This window comes from Vigna unguiculata, chromosome 7 (genome assembly GCF_004118075.2).
Source record: "Vigna unguiculata cultivar IT97K-499-35 chromosome 7, ASM411807v1, whole genome shotgun sequence".
Lineage (NCBI taxonomy): Eukaryota > Viridiplantae > Streptophyta > Magnoliopsida > Fabales > Fabaceae > Vigna > Vigna unguiculata.
In genome coordinates this window covers 3,325,176-3,345,733 of record NC_040285.1, presented here as the reverse complement: position 1 = coordinate 3,345,733, position 20,558 = coordinate 3,325,176, and the positions used below count along the sequence as shown (strand labels likewise).

Sequence of the window (20,558 nt, the reverse complement as noted above, 5' to 3'; positions counted from 1 at the left end):
TATTAGAGAGTGAAAATTTCATTGAAATTTAAATGATAAATGTTTTCATGGAGTTACATTTGTTGACCTAATTTGAGTATTTTTGTATTTCACTTTCTCAATATTTATTGAAGTAATAGTTATTCTGAATAGTTATGAAGATGAGAAACTTGTCGAACTTCCATATAATACTTTCGATAGTTTAAATGACTGTTTGCATAAATTATTGATGGTGACTTAAATTGTTTGTTTCACCTATTAATCATGTAATTCTTAAATTGTTTAATTATGTTATTATTATTGACAGAATTATATTATGTTTATGTTTTTTTTTCAATTATTACATTATATTATTTATATTATTATTAGAGGATGAAAAGTTTCTTGGAATTGTAAATGAAATGATTCCATAATTAGGTTTGTTATCTATACTATGAGTAATACTTTTTCAAGATTTGTTGAAATAATAATTGTTCTGAAGAGTCATGAAGGTGAGAAACCTAGTTTCCATAATTATAAATAACAGTAAATGACAATATATTATAACCAATAGTAACTGATAATAACAAACATAAACAATAATAAATAGATGTAATAATTAATAATAAAATAATTAGTAATAAATTAAAATGATTAATAATTAATAACAAATATAAATGATAATAAATAATAGTATTAAATATACTTTTAATATCTGATTTAAAATTAAAATTTGTCTTTTATCGAATTTTTAATACATTTTGTCTTTTAAATTACAAAAGTATAAAGGAGTATAATCACTTTAACTCACTTATATTAACTTTATGTTATTTGTCAAACACATTTTTTAACTGTCTTTTGAAGCATGATCATGTCAAACAATACGAATAACTTAAATGATAATATCAAATGTTTTTGACATATAAAAAAAATAGTGTAATTAGGTTAAGATGATTATATCGATATATTTTTTAAACTTAAGAACTAAGATGTATTAAAGTTGTGGACACCAAAAACATATTTAATCCTAATTAATAAATAATAATAAAATAAATTATAATAAATATATAAATATAAATAATAATAATAATAATAATAATAAATCATAATGAATATAAATAACAATAAACAATAAAATCAATATAATTAATGCCAATAAAATGATTAGTAATAAATAGTAATAAATGATAATAATAAATATAAATAGTAATGAATAATATAAATATAAAATATAAATAAATAAACAATAACAATATAATAAATTATATAAGTTAAAATCATTAGAGACCATATGGGCGAGATCTCATGAGACAAATCACTACTTACACTAACAAGATGATACAAGTTCAAATAATCTCAACGATCAAACAATCTAAGTTGATCATATTGATAACAAAAAAAAATGTTGAAGATTCCATTTATATTGATAAGATGAAATGGTAAAATGAATTTATTAAATGATCGATATAGTAAAATGAATTAGTTATGTTCCATAAATACAAATACAGTATAAGTATTATAGTATACGAGATAAATTAATTATGTTCTGTTGTTACCACATTTATTATTATATGACACATTTGATTGACTTGAGTGTCATTGTATCTTTTGACAGCCCACCCTATCTCGGTCTTGAAAAGAGGTGAACTTATGACATCTCAACTTGAAAGTGTGAAGTTAGAGTATGCTTGAAGAGTTGTTTGTGAAGATTTTAACATGATATAATTGGCTTTGTAAGAACAAAATGTATAAAAAATTTTGAGAATGTCAAATATATAAAATATATTAAAATTAAAAAAGAATAATATTGAATCATATATCAATTTATATACATATAAAAAAATTGGGGAGAGCCAAGACTCCCTTATATTTTCGCTAAAATTTGTCATTGATCTATACTATATACTCATACTCGACCGATACAAAAATTCCCTATCAAAATTAAAATAAAAATAGAATATCCATACTTAATCAATACGAATATACTTTATTAAAATTAAGATAGAATAAAATAACATCCACTTAAATTTTTTTAGTATCCTTGTTGAAATTTGTAATAATTTTGAAAGAGAATTCTCGTATCTACTATTGATTGAATATGAATATACTTATGGAAAGTATATCTCCGAGGGAGGAGTATCTACATCTCCCATTCATTTTCGAAAATTTTGTACTTTGTTGAATATATAAATAGGTATGTGAATGAATTTTTAATTCAAAAATAAAAATAAAATTCTTTTTATTGACAAAATTAGTTGGTAGTTTTGAGTTGAATCTAAATACGAAATAAAATAATCAGAGTCACGTCCACCAAATCCTGCCATCCCTAGTGTCACGAAGGATTGTTCTTTTTAAAATAGTAGATAGTGCTTTTGCAAAATGCATTAGAAGAGACATAATTAAACATAAGCTTTACTACCTGATAATGTCATAGGAAACTATTTTGCATTAACCTGATCATGAAAACTGAATAATTCTGATTCTATCAAAAGCTAACTTCTCCATATTCTGCTGTAAGAACAAAGCTAATGGTATATATGACTATTGAGTGATGTGAGAAATGAAAGATTCCATTTCCATGCGAGAAACTCCACCTTCTTCCATGGACCTATGGATCCCATTTTTAAGCTCCATTGCTCTCTCTCGCATCTCCTCACCTTCCTTTGTTTGCATCAACCTTCTCACGCCATTCTCAATATCTGATGCACTCACCAACGCGTTCCTCTGCGACCAATCCTTCACACCCAAACCAACCTTCAGAACTTCTGTGATCAGAGCTGCGTTTCTTGGTTGGTCAGAGTGCATGGGCCATGTCGCTATTGGAATCCCCATGGATAAGCTCTCCAAGCATGAGTTCCATCCACAATGACTCATAAACCCCCCTGTTGAAGGGTGCCTCAGAATTTCCCATTGGGGTGCCCAATCCCTCACAACCACCCCCATTCCATTCACTCTCTCCTCGAACCCATTTGGAAGATCATGCCTTTTTGCTTCTTTTTCATCAAAGATGTCCCCTTTATCAGCATCTCTCAGCACCCAGATGAACTTTTGTTTGCTTTGCTCCAACCCAGTTGCAATCTGTTTGATTTGTTCATCTGTCAAAGTTGTTGTGGTGCCAAAAGAAACATATATCACTGAATCTGGCTCTTGCTTATCAAGCCACTCCAGGCATGGGTGCCTAAATCCTGTTGAATCATTCTTGTCAATGGCTAAAAGGTTGAGTGGCCCCAGTGCCCAAACCTTCTTGCCGCCACTGTGACGCTGCATATAGTCAACGTAAGGACCATCAATTACCCTACTCGTGTTGTAAATATCACCATAGGAGTTTTGGAATTCATTATAACTATGTGAAGAAAGAAAATCGTTGAAGTGAGCTGGGAGGCATCCTTCATCAGAAGGAACTTCTGGGAAATGGATATCTTCGACCGGTGGCTTTCCTTGTCCCTCCCAAAAAAAAACAGAGGCAATAAAGGCAGGGAAGATGTGAAAAGTGTAGTTTTCAACATTAGGCATGTTTATGGCATCTTGTGTCACTGGTGCCATGAGGGCGTCGTGGATGATTATGACCCTTTTGGCTTGAGAAGAAAGGGATTGAAGAAGTTTTCCCACAGGCTCCCGAAGGTGTGTAGAGGCCTCAAAGGAAGGGATTAGATGAGATGGAAAAGCACTTTCTTGATCGTTGGGGTTGGGTGGAGGAGAAACAAAGGGTGGAACTTGAAAGGCATGGAAATGGATGTCTGAAGTAGAGTTTTGGTGTCGAAGTGTTACCATGCGAATGTGTGTGACAGTGCTGACATAATGGACTGGTATGTTGTGTGCCACGATTCGGCGTGAGAGGCGCAGAAGCTGGTTGAGGTGACTTTGTGCAGGAGAGGGTATAACAAGCACCACCACTTTGGTTTCATGAGGAATGTTTTCGTCATTCAAAGCCATTGCCGAATTTGGGTACCAAGATGCTATGGTAGCTTATGCTTAGGTTGGTAGTAGATCAAGCATGAACATATGGGTAAGCATTTATACTACTCACGATTTATTATAGCCGTTAGAGTCGCGCACCATGGCTTCGGAATGAATTGGTTACTAAGCGTTATTTTTTTACCAGTTCACCGATCCGGATTGAATTCGTGATGAGCCGAGTTGATTTACCAATTCACTTAGAGATAAAGAGTCACATAATTTTATTGTATTTGGGTTTAATTGGACTGTTTTTTTAGTCAACATATAAATGCAAATATAATATTTTTGTGATTTTGATTTATATTTAGGATTAAACATTATTTTATATTATATTGAAGTTTATTTAGATTTTAATCATAATTATAATTTAATTTTTTTGGAATTGAAGAAAAAAAATTATATATTAGTAAGTCAACCTGTTTAACCTACCAACTTGTAACTAGCCCGATCAGGTTCAAATATATTTATAAATTATGTAATTGCTAATTTTGAATGAGTTTGGTGTATTTTAGTTAAAAGAAGATTTTTTGTTGATAAATTATTTTGCTGTTTACATTGGTTGGTGCATGATTAACGAGTTGCAAATACTTATGTTTTCTAGTAATGTGAAAAAATGACATAAATCTGAGACAGACGCTGCTAAAAAAAAAAAACCACCTTTAGACTACAATTTTGACCACGATTAAAGAGTGTCGTGGAAAGTAGTGTTGGTAGCATTTTTGAAAATTAGACTAAGATGATGAAAATTAGACTAAGATGATGGTTGTTTTAGAATTGTTATCCACTAATATCATGGGACGAGTTTACAAATAATCATTGACACTTTCTCAGAGAAATATGAAAACAATTGTCAATTATATAATTTTAATATAATAACAAGACATTTTATTATACCTTCAGAGAAATCTAAACAACAATTGTCACTGTATAACTTGTGTAGTAACAAGTTATTCTGAAATAGTATGCTAGTTTCAGAATGAAAATTGCATAGATTTTATAAATATTTTGGCAAGAAGACATTAATTAGATATTTTGGCAACAACATTGACTACAAATTACTATTTTTTTTTTAAATTAGATTAATTAACTCCTAACTCATTTATAAATATCATCTATTTACATGAGAAAAATACATAATAAACACTCTGGTTCATATAAAAGTGTCTGGTATTTTATTTCATATTATCTTTTAAATTATTAGTGCAACGTTCTTTGTGTCTCAACTTAACTTGTTATTTTTGTTATAAAAATCGTCTGACTTGATCAATATATATATATATATATATATATATATATATATATATATATATATATATATATATTTTAATATCTTTATCTTTTTTTCATAACAAATAATCCATAAATATTTTTGTAAAATATATAACTAAGACTAGTATAAGAGGAATAAACATAATTAGAACTCTCAAAGTGGGTTAGAACTCATTGGTCGTGTGGGCCAACCAAACCCATCATGGGTTTGGGTCAAGTTGGGTTAAAACTTTCTTACAAATTTTAGTACAGATTAATTTTTGACCAGACTCACCATAACTCGGCTCGCTTAGTTTGAACTCATGGTGAGTTAGGTTGGCTCACCAATCCACCCGCAGATAAAGGGTCACACAATTTTTTTAGTATTTAGGTTGGATTGAGTTTTTTTAGCCAACATATTGGGTTGACAAATGCAAACCTAGTATTTTTATGATTTTATTTTGTATTTGGGGTTGTACATTACTTTGGATTGTATTTGGATTATATTGAAGTTTATTTATATTTTAATCACAGTTATAATTTAGTTTTTTTGGGACTGAAAAAAAATTGTATTTTTTTTAATTAAGTGAGTCAACCTGTTTAACCCACCAACCTGTGTTGGGTCAGGTCGGGTTTGATTTTTTTGGCTCATTAATAAGTGAGCCGAGTTGGATTGGCTCACTAAGTGGCCAGTCCGTGATGGGCCGGACCAGACTAGGATGGGTGACCTGTTTTGATATCTCTACGATTTATAGAATAGGAAAACGTAGGTTGTACATATCGTGCCAAGTGGCCTTGAGTGGAATGGACCGATTGGTGATGGTGACGAACTTATTGACATGTTGTAAATGTTAAATCCAATAACTAATTGTAGATTGTTATTGGAACATCATTAAGGTAAGAGGCCCACTAGAAGGCTAATAAATATAATGTGTTGGAAAGACATTTACTACTTTTTGCATCCACAACATTTATTGAACTCTTAATTAATCCAATACTAACTTGAGTGTGGGACTGCTTTTGACAAGTAACACAGGACGTCAAAGACCAAACGAAACTTTAAAAGATTGAAGTCATTGATACACAAGGAAGAAATGATCGACTGAACTAGAAGAACTGTGTTTGGATATCCTTGTTCCTACATACAAGAACATAAGTGACATCAAGAGATTACATCGTTGGTATGTGACTAAAGTCGGAGGAAAATCCACTTGTAAAACCATCAAGACACTAAGAATATATTAAAATATGATAATAGAAGAGTATATTAGATTGAAAGTGAGTATTTATCTTGAAAATGGATCGTATTTAAGGTAATTAATCGATAATATTTTTAATTTATGCTTTAGTAATACCATTGATCATACATTACATTTCATTTATTATATATGTACATAGATGTTACGAGAATACTATATTTAGAGTACTCACCATCATAATGCGTCATATCTAAAGTAATTAATTAATAATATATTTAATTGTAAATTTTAACTTATCATTAATTAAAAAATTGTACTCCGTTTAATTTATTATATATATATATCTATATATATATATATCGCGATTATCAGATTTAATGAAATTAATCGAAATTAGTGGTATGTTTATATTATTTTTGAGACTATTATGAATTATTGTTTATTATAAAAAATTCAAAACGTAGCATAATAATTAATACTTTTCAATATTATTACAGAAAAAAATCAATTTTTAAACAAATCTAATGTAATAATATTTTTTTAATATAATTATGTAAATAAAATTTTAATTATTAAAAAAATTTGAAACTCAATATATTAACTAATAATTGTCAAAATTATTACATATTTGATATATCTTCAAATAAACATAACTAATATTTTACATCAATGTTAAACTTTTTTATTACCAAAAAATTTATAAAAGAAGAAAAATAATAGATTAATAATTATTAAAAGAGTTAAATATGTTATCTGAAAGCAAAATTAGAACATCAAAAAATATTGATACATTTAATTTCCAAAACTTACAAATGATAGGTAATAAATAATTGATAGAATTAATTACTGTTGACAACATGAAATAAAGTCAACATGTGAACAAAGTAATATCCAATAATTAATATTAAATTACTAATAAATTTAATAAATATTTATTGTAAACATTTCAACATGAAAGAAAAATATAAATTCATATTAACTAATATTAATTAAAAGCATATCAAGACATAAATGTTAGAGATAATATATTAAATAAGCAATGTCAAATTAATTGCTACAATTAATTGATTGAAAACGTTTAAATAGTTTTAAATTTTCCATATTAATTGACTGAAAACGTTTACAAAAATATATCTTTTAGGTATACAATTATGGCAAAATCAAATAAGGCATACTTAGAGGCAAACGAGTTTTGTTATCTTAATCTATTTTTAAAAAAATCATTCTCATTTCATATTTAATCTCAATTGTATCAAATTTTTGTCTCATTTCCTTCTCACAGGATAATATGTATATATTAGTATTTTTATTACTGTTTCAATATCAATTAATTAATTTTTATAAAATAATAAAAAATTATGATAAAAAAACATAATATTTTTAAGATATAATTACTAATTTAGTATATTAATTTTTTGGTTTAGTTCAATTTGGTTTCCTTATTATTGGTTGGTTCAATTTAGTCCCCAAATTATGTACAAAGGTTCAATTTGGTCCTCTATATTAAGTTAGAGTTAACATTGTGTCTGTACAGAACAAGTGTCAAGCTTGAAATTTTTAATTTTTTTTAATTTTTTTTCTAAAAATTTATAAACTATCATATGTCAGGTTACCATGTGGCAGTTTAGAGTATTGACACGTGACAGTTTACAGTATTAACACGTGACAGTAGTAATAGTTGTTTTCAATTTAATTCTCAATTTAAATATTTTGTTCAATTTAGTATCCTATTCTTTAAAACGATATAATCTTGTCCTTTCTAACTTATACCAAATTAGTAAATAAGTTTAATTATAACTTATATATACATGTTAGAATAATTTTTTTGAATATATATATATATATATATATATATATATATATATATATATATATATATATATATCCAACCACTCCACCTTTAAATACTCAAATTATTTTATTTTTTACATTTTTACTTTGTAATTTTTTAAACTTGAAATGTTTTACATTTTAAAATATACTTATTATTTTTGTTCAATTTAATTCTATTTTTTTTACATGTCTCTTTCCAAATTGAGACCAAATTTAATTTTATATTAAAATTCATATTTTTTATGAAATATAATAAAATTTACATCATTATAAATTTTATATACAAATTAAATCTGGTACTAATTTCAAAAGGATAAAATTGTTCAATTTTAAACAAAATTAGGACTAAATTGAACAAAAATAAAAAATATAGGGACTGAATTGAATATAAAACATTAACTCTCACATGTTACTGGGTTGACACATAGACATTTAAAAAAATTAAATAAAAATTTAAAAAATCAAAAAAGATATTGAAAAAAGTAAAAGAAATCCACAAAGTGACATGTGATGGTTACCGTCAATGATTTACGGTGTTAACAAAAAATGGACCGAATTGAACAAAAATTGACAAAAATTAAAACCTATTTAAGTACAAAAATAAAACTAGAACTGATATGACCGGATTTATCGAAAATTAGGACAAAAAATACATTTAAAAAAAAAAACATGTAAAGTGAGTATACAAATTTTGTTAGATGTGAAAATAGTGAACTCTCTCATGAAATATGTAAATAGTAATTCTGCAAAATGGATTAGAAGAGATATAACTAAAGAGAAGCTTTATTTCTGATAATGTTGCAGGAAAATATTTTGCATTAGCCTCATGACAACTAACTTCTGCCCTATTCTGCCATAAGAACCATACTAATGGTATATATCACTATTGAGTGATGTGAGAAATGAAAGATTCCATTTCCATGCGAGAAACTCCACCTTCTTCCATGGACCTACGGATCCCATTTTTAAGCTCCATTGCTCTCTCTCGCATCTCCTCACCTTCCTTTGTTTGCATCAACCTTCTCACGCCATTCTCAATATCTGATGCACTCACCAACGCATTCCTCTGCGACCAATCCTTCACAACCAAACCAACCTTCAGAACTTCCGTGATCAAAGTTGCATTTCTTGGTTGGTCAGAGTGCATGGGCCATGTCGCCATTGGAACCCCCATGGATAAGCTCTCCAAGCACGAGTTCCATCCACAGTGACTCATAAACCCCCCTGTTGAAGGGTGCCTCAGAATTTCCCATTGGGGTGCCCAATCCCTCACAACCACCCCCATTCCTTTCACTCTCTCCTCGAACCCATTTGGAAGATCATGTCTTTTTGCTTCTTTTTCATCAAAGATGTTCCCTTTATCTGCATCTCTCAGCACCCAGATGAACTTCTGTTTGCTTTGCTCCAACCCAGTTGCAATCTGTTTGATTTGTTCCTCTTTTAAAGTTGTTGTGGTCCCAAAAGACACATATATCACTGAATTTGGCTCTTGTTTATCAAGCCACTCCATGCATGGGTGCCTAAATCCAGTTGAATCATTCTTCTCAGCGTCTAAAAGGTGGAGTGGCCCCGGTGCCCAAACCTTCTTGCCGCCACTGAGACGCTCCAGAAACTCAACGTAAGGACCGTCAATTGCCCTGCTCGTGTTGTAAATGTCACCATGGCTGAAGTTGAGGAACTCGTATTGTGCAGAAAGAAAACCCATGAATTGGGTTGCGATGCATCCTTCATCAGAAGGAATTTCTGGGAAATGGATGTCTCCAACACGAGGCCTTCCTTTTTCCTGCCAGAGATAAACGGCGTTATTAAAGGCAGAGAAGATGTGAAAAGTGTAGTTTTCAACATTGGGCATGTTTATGGCATCTTGTGCCACTGATGCCATGAGGGAGTCATGGATGACTATGACCCTTTTGGCTTGAGATGAGAGGGATTGAAGAAGTTTCCCCACAGGCTCTCGAAGGTGTGTGGAGGCCTCAAAGGAAGGAATGAGATGAGATGGGAAATCAGTTTCTTGATCGTTAGGGTTGGGAGGAGGAGAAACGAAGGGTGGAACTTGAAAGGCATGGAAATGGATGTTTGAAGTTGAGTTTTGGTGTCGAAGTGTTGCTTGGCGAATGTGTGTGACAGTGCCAACATAATGGACTGGTATGTTTTGTGCGACGATTAGGCGCGAGAGGTGCAGAAGCTGGTTGAGGTGAGCTTGTGCAGGGAAAGGTATCATGAGCACCACCACTTTGGTTTCATCTTGATGAGGAATGTTTTGGTCATTCAAAGCCATTGGGGAATTTGGGTACCAAGATGGAATGGTAGCTTATGTTTTGCTCTGCTTTGGATGTTAGAAATATGAGTAGGTAAGCTTTTATATATACAACTCATGATGTATAGAAGAGTGTTTTATTTAAGGAAAATTACATTTTGACAAACTTAACAAAGTTTTTAAAAATAGAATTAAAGTTGATTAATTTTTTATTTTTTAATTAAAATAAAATAATAAAATAATATTTTTTACGTAAATAAAAAAGTTTATCAAAATTTTGTTAAAAATACATTGTTAACATATCATAATTCTTTATTTAATATCAGTAATTAATGCGGAATGTTCAGATGTATAATGTAAAGCAAAAGTCTCAGAGTATTAAATATAAGGTGTAAAAAACAAAAATATAAAGTATAAATATGTATTTTGAAATATAAAGTATTAATACAAAACATAAAATAGGCATGCACATTTATTTCCCACTTAATTTATATTTATCTTCCACAAGTTTTACTGCAACTTCTATAAATGTCATGACCGCTAAATATTATTTATGAACACCACACTTTCAAGTGAAGGAAAGTTTACAATATATTTATACTTTTTAAAGAACTATTTTACAATCTCATATATATATATATATATATATATATATATATATATATATATAAATTAAAATAATAACCTAATTTATTATTAAGTATTTTTTTTAATGGGACAAAACAATTTGTCCTGTATTCAAACATACTCTGTTTATAATAGGAATTTTGTGGAAGATGAAAAAGGGAATCACACATTATCGTGATTTGATAATTAAATAATACATACATTTATTGTTTAGATATAAAAAATTCATTATGGTTATTAATGTAAAAAAAAAAAATCTTTAATGACACCAAATAGAATTTTGAAATGGCACCATCATTTGATTTTCTTTTCTAGGCTGATTCTTCTTACACCTCCATAAATTTCATTCCCCACTCTATATATTTTAAGTTTCAATTTTATCCTCTAATTTAATATTTTTATTTTAAGTTCTAGAGTAAACAATGTGAAGATGTTTCGAGACACATAAACTAAAATACAAAACTCATATTTTAAAATATAAATTTGTATTTTGAATTTTGTAATTTAAAATATAGGTTTTATTTTGTATTTTAGAATCCACAATCTAGAATACATATTTTGTATTTTGAATTGTATCTTTCAGAATAAAAAAATAAATGTATTTTATATTGTACACTTTGAAATATATTTTTAGAAGAAGGTGAAGAATAAGGGGATATAGGTAACGTGGAAGAAAAAGAAGAGTGACAAAGATTAAAATAAGAAGTGCAAGTAGAAAAACAAGTCAAAATCTAAATTGGAGGCATATACACAAGGAATTCTTGGCCAATAAGAGTCCACCTAAGGACAAGGAGAGCATGAATAAATTTTTTACCAATGAGAGAATTTCTTTCATTGTTATTTAAAAAAAAAATTAATTTAAATTTTCTATCCTTTTCTTTTTCGAACTTTTGGCTAAGTATGAGTAGATTCTGTAACTCTCTCCTTTACATGTAATTAGAGGCACATTTGAGTATCATCCATCACTCTTTATTGTAATGGCTAGAACTATGTAAGAAAATAAATTATTTTTTATTGATATGAATCACGCCAATTACATTTTCATGATCTCTATTTGTAATAACCAAAACATTTAAATGTGAAATAAAAACATACCGAAAGAAATAATAAGAATATGAAAATATTTTTTCTTATTACTATAGAAACACTACTAGAGATGAGATTTTTTATGACCATTACACAATTTTTTATGATGATTATTTTATTGTTATGAATGTGGATGATATAGAAATTTTATACTTTTTATGTCAATTAAGAATACTTGACATAGGAAGTTCAACATATTATGACAAACATGATAAACCTCACATAATAAATCTAAATTATTATGACACATATATTCCTAGACTTGTCATAACAAATTCAACTTACTATAATATCTATTTGAAGACGTATCATAATAAATTACTTAATTTGACATGTGTTCATAGACTTGACATAGTATATTCAAGTTACTATGATAGGTCTACAAATACTTATCATAATAAGTTCAATTGATTACGACAAATATTCTTAAACATGACAGGTATTCGTAAACCTGACATAATAAGTATTTTTTTTTTCAGTTTTTCTTCATTCATAGTAGTATTATTTGTATATAACAATATAAATGTTCTTATAAAGTCGAAATGTACTTGTAAAAGGTATCCACATGAAACACTTCTCAATTATTTTCTATTACTTCTAGATATGAATTGTATCTTATTAACCAACTCTAAGAGTTGATATGTCCTCTCTTCGTTTCAATTAAGTTTTGACTTTTGTTAATTATTGATGAGTTCCAATTTTATGGATGACAAAGCATGTTTGTCCCTTGCATGCCCTTAAATTATGGTAGTTTCTTGTTGTCTATAAAAAAGGAATGGAAAAGCACGTTCCAAATCGAAAATAAAAGAGAATACATTCCAAAATTATGAATGAAATGAAAGAAACATGGAATAAAGTCTAGACCACAACATTGGAGGTTTACGTTCCAAACTGTTTATGCAAATATGTGCAAATATTGTAGTTTACTTAATTTACACAAATTTGTAAGTTTTGTGCATGAGAACAAAAGATTTGTAAGCAAATCATCACAATGGTATTATTTATGATGTCTACAAATAAATAAAAATCTTCGTCATGCATAATAAAATAGTGATCAATATAGTAATCTTGTAAAAAAAAGTTATAATAGAAATAAGTAAAGTAATTGAAATAAATGATGAATAATAAAATGATTAGATAAATAAACTATAAAAGGGATAAAAAAAATATAAAGTGTTTTAAGTAAATTATTAAAGTAAATAAAATGTAAGAAGTAAAAGAAAAAAGACAAAGTATATTTATCTGTAAACTATTGAGATGAAATGGTTAAAATGATTTTTGGGTAACAAAATGAATTAGTGGTCAGATGAAAGAGATAAGAAAGATTGTAGGTTCAATTAATTACAAAAACTAACCGTTAGCATTTGTTGAGATAATGGTTAAAATCATTTCTATCACTTAAAATAAATGAATATTTAAAAACTTCAACCTTTATTAACTGAAATCAATCTAATATCTATAAAATATAAATGAAGGAAACACAACATCGAATGATATACAAGACTATTTAGTGATATGAGCAATGAAAGAATCCATTTCTATGCGAGAAACTCCACCTTCTTCCATGGACCTATGTATGTCATTTTTAAGTCTCGCTGCTCTCTCTCGCATCTCATCACCTTCCTTTGTTTCCATCAACCTTCTCACACCATTCTCAACATCTGATGCACTCACCAATGCCTTCCTTCGTGCCCAATCCTTCACAACCAAACCAACCTTCAGCACTTCTGTGATGAGAACTGCGTTTTTTGGCTGGTCAGAGTGCATAGGCCATGCTGCTATTGGCACTCCCATGGTTATGCTCTCCAAGCACGAGTTCCATCCGCAGTGACTCATAAACCCCCCTGTTGAAGGGTGCCTCAGAATTTCCAATTGGGGTGCCCAATCCCTCACAACCACCCCCATGCCTTTCACTCTCTCCTCAAACCCATTTAGAAGATCATGTATTTTTGCTTCTTTTTCATCAAAGATGTCTCCTTTATCAGCATCTCTCAGCACCCAGATGAACTTCTGCTCGCTTTGTTCCAACCCAATTGCAATCTCTTGGATTTGTTCATCCGTCAAAGTTGTTGTGGTCCCAAAGGATATGTATATGACTGAACTTTGCTCTTGTTTATCAAGCCACTCCATGCATGAGTGCCTGAATCCTATTGAATCTTTCTTCTCAATGGATAAAGGGTTGAATGGACCAAGCGCCCAAACCTTCTTGTCGCCACCGATACGCTCCAGCAACTCAAGAAAAGGATCTTCGATCACCCTACTTGTGTTGTACACGTTTCCATCGTTGAATTTGTGTAATTCATATTGTGCAATGATGAAACCAATGAATTGGGTCGCGAAGCATCCTTCAAAAACAGGAATTTCTGGGACACGGAAACCTTCAAGCGGAGGCCTTCCCATTCTCTCCCAGAAGAAAACAAAGACGGTAAAGGCACATGTGCTGTGGAAAGTGTAGTTTTCAACATTAGGCATGTTTGTGGCATCTTGTGCCACTGATGCCATGAGGGAATCATGGATGACTATGACCCTTTTGGCTTTAGATGAAAGAGATTGAAGAAGTTTTCCCACAGTCTCTCGAAGGTGCGTGGAGGCCTCAAAGGAAGGAATGAGATGAGATGGGAAATCAGTTTCTTGATTGTTAGGGTTGGGAGGAGGTGACACAAAGGGTGGAACTTGAAAGGCATGGAAATGGATGTTTGAAGTTGAGTTTTGGTGTCGAAGTGTTGCTTGGCGAATGTGTGTGACAGTGCCAACATAATGAACTGGTATGTCGTGTGATGAGATAAGGTGTGAGAGATGCAGAAGCTGATTGAGATGGCCTTGTGCAGGGAAAGGTATCAGAACCACCAAGACTTGGGTTTGAAGAGGAAGAATTTTTCCATTGGAAGCCATTGAGAAAATTTGGATGGCTAGATGTTATGGTTCAACTGGACATTTACATAACGAGGAAAGATGCTTATATTTAGGGTAATGTGTCAGTGTCAGTTAATTATTCACGGGCAACCGGGTGTTAGGTAAATTTAAACAAATGTATTTGTTTTGTAGATAAATTTTTTTATTACATGATTCTTTAAATCAGACAACCTTACCATCATCGTGACAGAAATAAATTAAAAAAATAAGACATTTACAACATAATGCACGTGTAAGAGAATGTTAGACTTATGATTTACAAGAGACAAGAACTATGAGGGGGCCTGTAAGAGCAGACACATGTGGTATGGTTAGGTTAGAGGTCTCAAAAACTACAATAAATAATAGGAAAATGATATGATCATTCATAGGAATGACAAAAGCTCAATTCTTTTTGTTAAAATTAAATTTTATTTTATAATGTTTACATATGTTAAATGCAACTTTAATAGTTTTGGAGAAATAAGAAAAGAAGAAGTTGAATGATGATTAAAAGAAGAAAAAGAATTATCATATTAAATTCCTATAACTTTTGTTCACCTTCGCCATCTATGTCCCCCCAACCGGCCGGCCCTATGTTTTTCAGTTCTATTTTATGAGCAAGTGTGGGCTATTGCTGATGGAAGTTGTCGCATCTATGGTATTTATTTAGTTGGTTTAATAATTATTTAGTTAATAGCATAATTTAATTAGGACACTGGTATTTTGATATTATTTTTTTTTATTATAAAAATTAATTTTTGTTAAAACTATTTTACTTTCACACAAATTGGTTTCAAACAAACTTTCTTTTTATTTAATTATGATTTCCTCTTGATCTTATCTATTCACGTCACATGTGGCAGGTACTAATTTGTTGATATATATCAGAGTTGTAGTTTGATAATTTCATTAAAATTTAAGTTGTAAATTTTGATATTAAAATTTGTTTTCAGCATCTCATGTATGTATATCAGAACTACTAAACCCTTTTAATGGAGAAAATTTAGATGATTACAAAAATATGAAACAATTTTTTAAGATGTTTTATATATGCTGTTATTAACTTTCTACTGTTTGTGAACGTGGAGTATTATAAGACTTTTTAAGAGATATTGATTCATCTTTATTCAATTAATATTTAAAGTATTATTGTTTTTTCTATCCTTTCTAGCGAGGATTTGGTTTATAAAAACAACTTTTGCAAGAATTCTGATATCAAATTAAGTTCTGTTCAAATTTCTCCTATCTAAAACTAACAATTTTTTTCAGACATGAATCTTAGATTACACATTTAAAAATTGTTACTAGGTAAAAAAAGCGTTGTCTTAAATAAAAACAAAAGTCACACTTTTAGACTATAATTATTTCATTGTCATGTAACAATTTGGTGGTTTTGACTCTTTCTAATCGTTGGATAAATTGTTTATCACTAGTATAAAATTTATAGTTAATTGATGTAACACTTAATATTATGGATGATAATATAAAATATTTAAAGTTAAATTATCTACAAGGTTAAATATGTAATTTAAATTATCCACATTTTTAAACACGTGATCTAAACCGCTCGTAATTTGAAAAATGTAGTCAAAACTATGCAGGTTTGATAATGTTACCTATAAATATCTACATTTATAAGATATTGTTTAAAATAAAGACACATTCTTTTTATACTATTAGTTAAAAGCAAATAAAATTCGGTATATAATCAATAATAAAAAATCGTAACTTACTCTTATTTTAAACCATGAATTTTGAACAATTGGCGGATAAAAGCTTTGCTTAATCTACAAAAGTAGTGTCAATATAGTTGATTACTTATAAAACATGATAGTTAATGTTGAAATATTTGTTAATTACTCGAGGAATTCATACTTAGTAATCACGTTACATCAAAAGTATTAAAAGTATTGTGTCCTTTCTGATTTAAAGTTATTTTATAATATTTTCAATCACACTTTTTAATTTAATATTAATGTTATTTATTTTGTTTAATCATTCTGCTTAATTTGATATCAACGATGTTTTGTCTTTTCTTTTTTGTAAAATGAATAATAAGTAAATAAATAAAATTATATTCAGATTTAATGTATTTTGTTGGAAATGTTATCAATAAAAAATTTAAATATTATTTTCAATTTTATAAATTAATTACTTTACCATTAATTGGTTTTGAATTTTAATTAATACTACTTTTATTAAAATTTTGTCTCAGCCAAATAAATTGAATTTTTTACTCGGGTCAATGAGAGAAAAGACTTATAATGTGTTTGGATTTCAGTTAAGAAAAATAAATTCCTTTCAATAAATGAAAAATTAAAAAATCTTATTAAACGAAAAAATCATCTTGGAATTACTTTGAAATTAATCAAAATTTTGTATCAAATGAAATGTAAAAAAAAATCTCAAATGTTTGGCATCACTTTCAACCCTTATCCTTCTTGGCTACTGCTTCCCACTTTCCAAATAAAACATTTGCGTCACTGTTGATAATGGAGACTAACACCTTTTTTATTTTATTTTTGTCTTTCTCACTGAAATTATTTCAATTTAAATATGTTCCACCACTGACATCACAGGAATATTAACAATCAGCTATCAAACAATAACATCGATTACAACAACCACGCAAACAAATTCCACCAATTACCTAATTCTAATTTTAAATCGAAATAATGTTTTTAATCAAAATAATTATGATGAAGTTAGAATCTTTTAGACTCATGTCAATCTAATTTAATTTTAATATTTCTAGTTAATTTTGATTTAGTTCATGTTAATGTAATTTATTTTAATATTTATTTGAATTTTAGTTTATAATAATATTTATCAAAGCTTGCGTTAGTGTTCATTGTTTAATTCTAATATTTATATTTATGCAAATTAGAGTTAACATTTATAAGTTAATTTTAATTTTATTTATTTTCAATAATAGATACTGGTGTAATTTATTTTTAACATTTATTTAAGTTAATGTCTATTTAATCTATACTGATACAATATTTTTTATATTTTTTTAGTTTTACAATTTGTATCTCTTCATCGTTTAAACAAGAATCATAGAAAAAATTAATTAAAAGATTCAAATTTAAACATGAAAAAATTTAAAAATATTTCTTTATTTTAAATTTTAATAACATTTTTCCCGCTTAATTTAAATTTTTCTTTTTTTACATAAATATTTGTTCTTAATATTTGAATCTCCTCAAACTTTAGTGATTTTATGGAAATATATAAAATTGATTCTTGACATACTTAATCTCTATTTCCTTTGTAGTAATTGATTCACTTATAAAATTATATTTCATGCTTATATGTTTGCTTCGATAATAAAATATAGAATTTTTTGCTAGTGTTTTATGGACTTATTAAGTATGTGATTGATAAGTGCATAAACTTTATCATAGTCTACTCCATGCTTTTGCTTGTAGCCTTTTACAATAAAGTTGTGCTTTGTGTCTTTCCACCTCTCTATCGATATTCTTCTTCTTTGCCTTGTACATCCATTTTACTCTAATTTCTTCATTTCTTTTTGGAAGAGTTGTCAATTCTCAATTATCATTTTTCTTGATTGAATTGATCTCTTCTTCCATGCCCACCTTTTATCTTTCACATCTTCCTCAAAATCCAATTCCTTACAATCCATTTGAAGAAAATATAATTCTTCAAGATTACAATGACTTCATCATACCTTTCATAGATTTCACATATATCTCGTGTCCTTCTTGGTCTTTCACCCATATTTTCTTCTTATGCATGAGATGTAGGTGATGGAGGGGTGAACGAGAAGGAGTGACATCTTGAATTGTAGTTTCTCGATCAAGTCCTTCTCCAAGATATGGAAGAAATTTGTAAGCCTTTTCCTCTTGACCCTCCCAATTCCACGTAGCTTCTTCATCAAACTCAACATCACGACTTACCACTACTTTACCATTGCTCGAAGTGTATTATTTGTAACATTAATGAAGACATGCTTGACACTTCGGTAATCAAGCTTAGATCTTTCTTGTATCGGTACATGGGATATGCTATGCTCTCAAAGATGCATAAATAATTAACACTAGACTTCCTTCCACTCCATGCTTCTTGATGAGTTTGTCTTTTGAGATTAAATGTTGGGGAATGATTAGAAAAATAGACCACACGGGAAACAACTTCAGCCTAAAAATCTTTCTGCATATTTTTATATTTTAACATGTTTCTAGCTTTGTTGAGAATGATTCTATTTTTTCTCTCGACTACTTCATTTTGTTGTGAACAATCAATGAATGACAAATTTCATGAGTTGTACAAAAATATTGAAATCCCTTAAAATGAATTCTCCTTCTCGATCAATTTTCAAAGCTTTGATTTCAGAGTCACTCTCTTTTTCAACTAGAGCCTAAAAATTCTTGAAAGAAAAAAAATCTTACTTTTGTCCAAGAAAGTATACCATTGTTTTTCTACTGAAATCATCAATGGATAGTAAAAAAATTTTAATTGAACGAAAGTGGGTAGATTAGTCCATATATATTGGCATGTACAAATTAGATAGACTTGACTGCTCACATACATTATTTCATCTTGAAAATAACCATAACTTCTTCCTCTTACTCTTCCACAAACTCTTGATGATGAATAACTTTTTTCTTCATTATTTGAATCATTGTTTGCATTTCTTCTTTCTCCATGTGCATGAGCATTTTTTTTTCACCATTTTCCACGACCATCCTCTTCCTCGTCCATGTCCTCATTGACTTCTAAATCCTCCATTATTCTTCAAAGACACTTAGAGTGTGTTTGGATAGAGTATTTTAATGAAGTAATTCATTTTTCTTGAAGAAATTAGATTGCTTTGTAATGAAAAGCTTTGTTTGGATACACAAATTAAAAAGCATTTCAAATGCAAGCATTTTTTTTGAGGGATTTCAATTAGTTAAATTAGTAGAAATTCAAATACCCTCAAAATAGGTGGAATTTGAAATTCTTCTCACTCAACCTCACATTCTAAACTCTTTGGTAGGCCCGATGACACAAACGGGGCTGACGATTCAGAAGGGTCTGACGACCCGAATGAGCTCGACAATCCAGACGGGTCAAACGGGCCGGAAGACCCAGATGGGTTTGACGACCTGAATGGGCTCGTGATCCAGACGGCCTGTCCGTCGACCCGGACGGACCCGATGACCTGAACGAGCCTTATTACCAGAATGGCCCGATGACTCGAACAGGACAAACTATCCGGACAAGACCAATGATCTAACGGGCCCGACAATCCAAACAAGTCCGACGACCAGAACGGGCCCGACGATCCAAATGGGTCCGACGACCCAAATAAGCTTGACGACCCGGACAGGCCCTTCCAAACCTTCGGGCCCGACGACCCGGATGTACCCTTCCAAACCGTCAACCACGACGATCCAGACGAACCCAACGACATGGACGGTCCCAACGACATAGACGGGCCTGACGACTCGGACAGGTCAAACTATCCGGACGAGCCCGACGACCCAAACGAG

At 29.8% G+C, this 20,558-nt stretch overlaps 4 protein-coding genes across 4 annotated transcripts; all 4 read right to left on the bottom strand.

Moving 5' to 3' along the window:
* Positions 1–2,499: 2,499 nt before the first annotated feature.
* On the bottom strand, positions 2,500–3,918 carry LOC114189618 (zeatin O-glucosyltransferase-like). The gene has a single exon (XM_028078236.1). The coding sequence runs from the start codon at positions 3,889–3,891 to the stop codon at positions 2,500–2,502; it is 1,392 nt and encodes a 463-aa protein (XP_027934037.1). The 5' UTR covers positions 3,892–3,918.
* Positions 3,919–8,977: 5,059 nt separating this feature from the next.
* On the bottom strand, positions 8,978–10,512 carry LOC114192658 (zeatin O-glucosyltransferase-like). The gene has a single exon (XM_028082432.1). The coding sequence runs from the start codon at positions 10,471–10,473 to the stop codon at positions 9,079–9,081; it is 1,395 nt and encodes a 464-aa protein (XP_027938233.1). The 5' UTR covers positions 10,474–10,512; the 3' UTR covers positions 8,978–9,078.
* Positions 10,513–13,579: 3,067 nt separating this feature from the next.
* LOC114190574 (zeatin O-glucosyltransferase-like) lies at positions 13,580–15,120 on the bottom strand. The gene has a single exon (XM_028079519.1). It carries the CDS (start codon positions 15,055–15,057, stop codon positions 13,669–13,671), a length of 1,389 nt encoding a protein of 462 aa, XP_027935320.1. The 5' UTR covers positions 15,058–15,120; the 3' UTR covers positions 13,580–13,668.
* Positions 15,121–20,029: 4,909 nt separating this feature from the next.
* LOC114190115 (sericin-1-like) lies at positions 20,030–20,497 on the bottom strand. Its single transcript, XM_028078885.1, has one exon. It carries the CDS (start codon positions 20,495–20,497, stop codon positions 20,030–20,032), a length of 468 nt encoding a protein of 155 aa, XP_027934686.1.
* Positions 20,498–20,558: the final 61 nt, after the last annotated feature.

Coding starts and splice junctions, on each gene's coding strand:
- LOC114189618 (XM_028078236.1), bottom strand. CDS start 3,891: ATGGCTTTGAATGACGAAAACATTCCTCATGAAACCAAAGTGGTGGTG.
- LOC114192658 (XM_028082432.1), bottom strand. CDS start 10,473: ATGGCTTTGAATGACCAAAACATTCCTCATCAAGATGAAACCAAAGTG.
- LOC114190574 (XM_028079519.1), bottom strand. CDS start 15,057: ATGGCTTCCAATGGAAAAATTCTTCCTCTTCAAACCCAAGTCTTGGTG.
- LOC114190115 (XM_028078885.1), bottom strand. CDS start 20,497: ATGTCGTTGGGACCGTCCATGTCGTTGGGTTCGTCTGGATCGTCGTGG.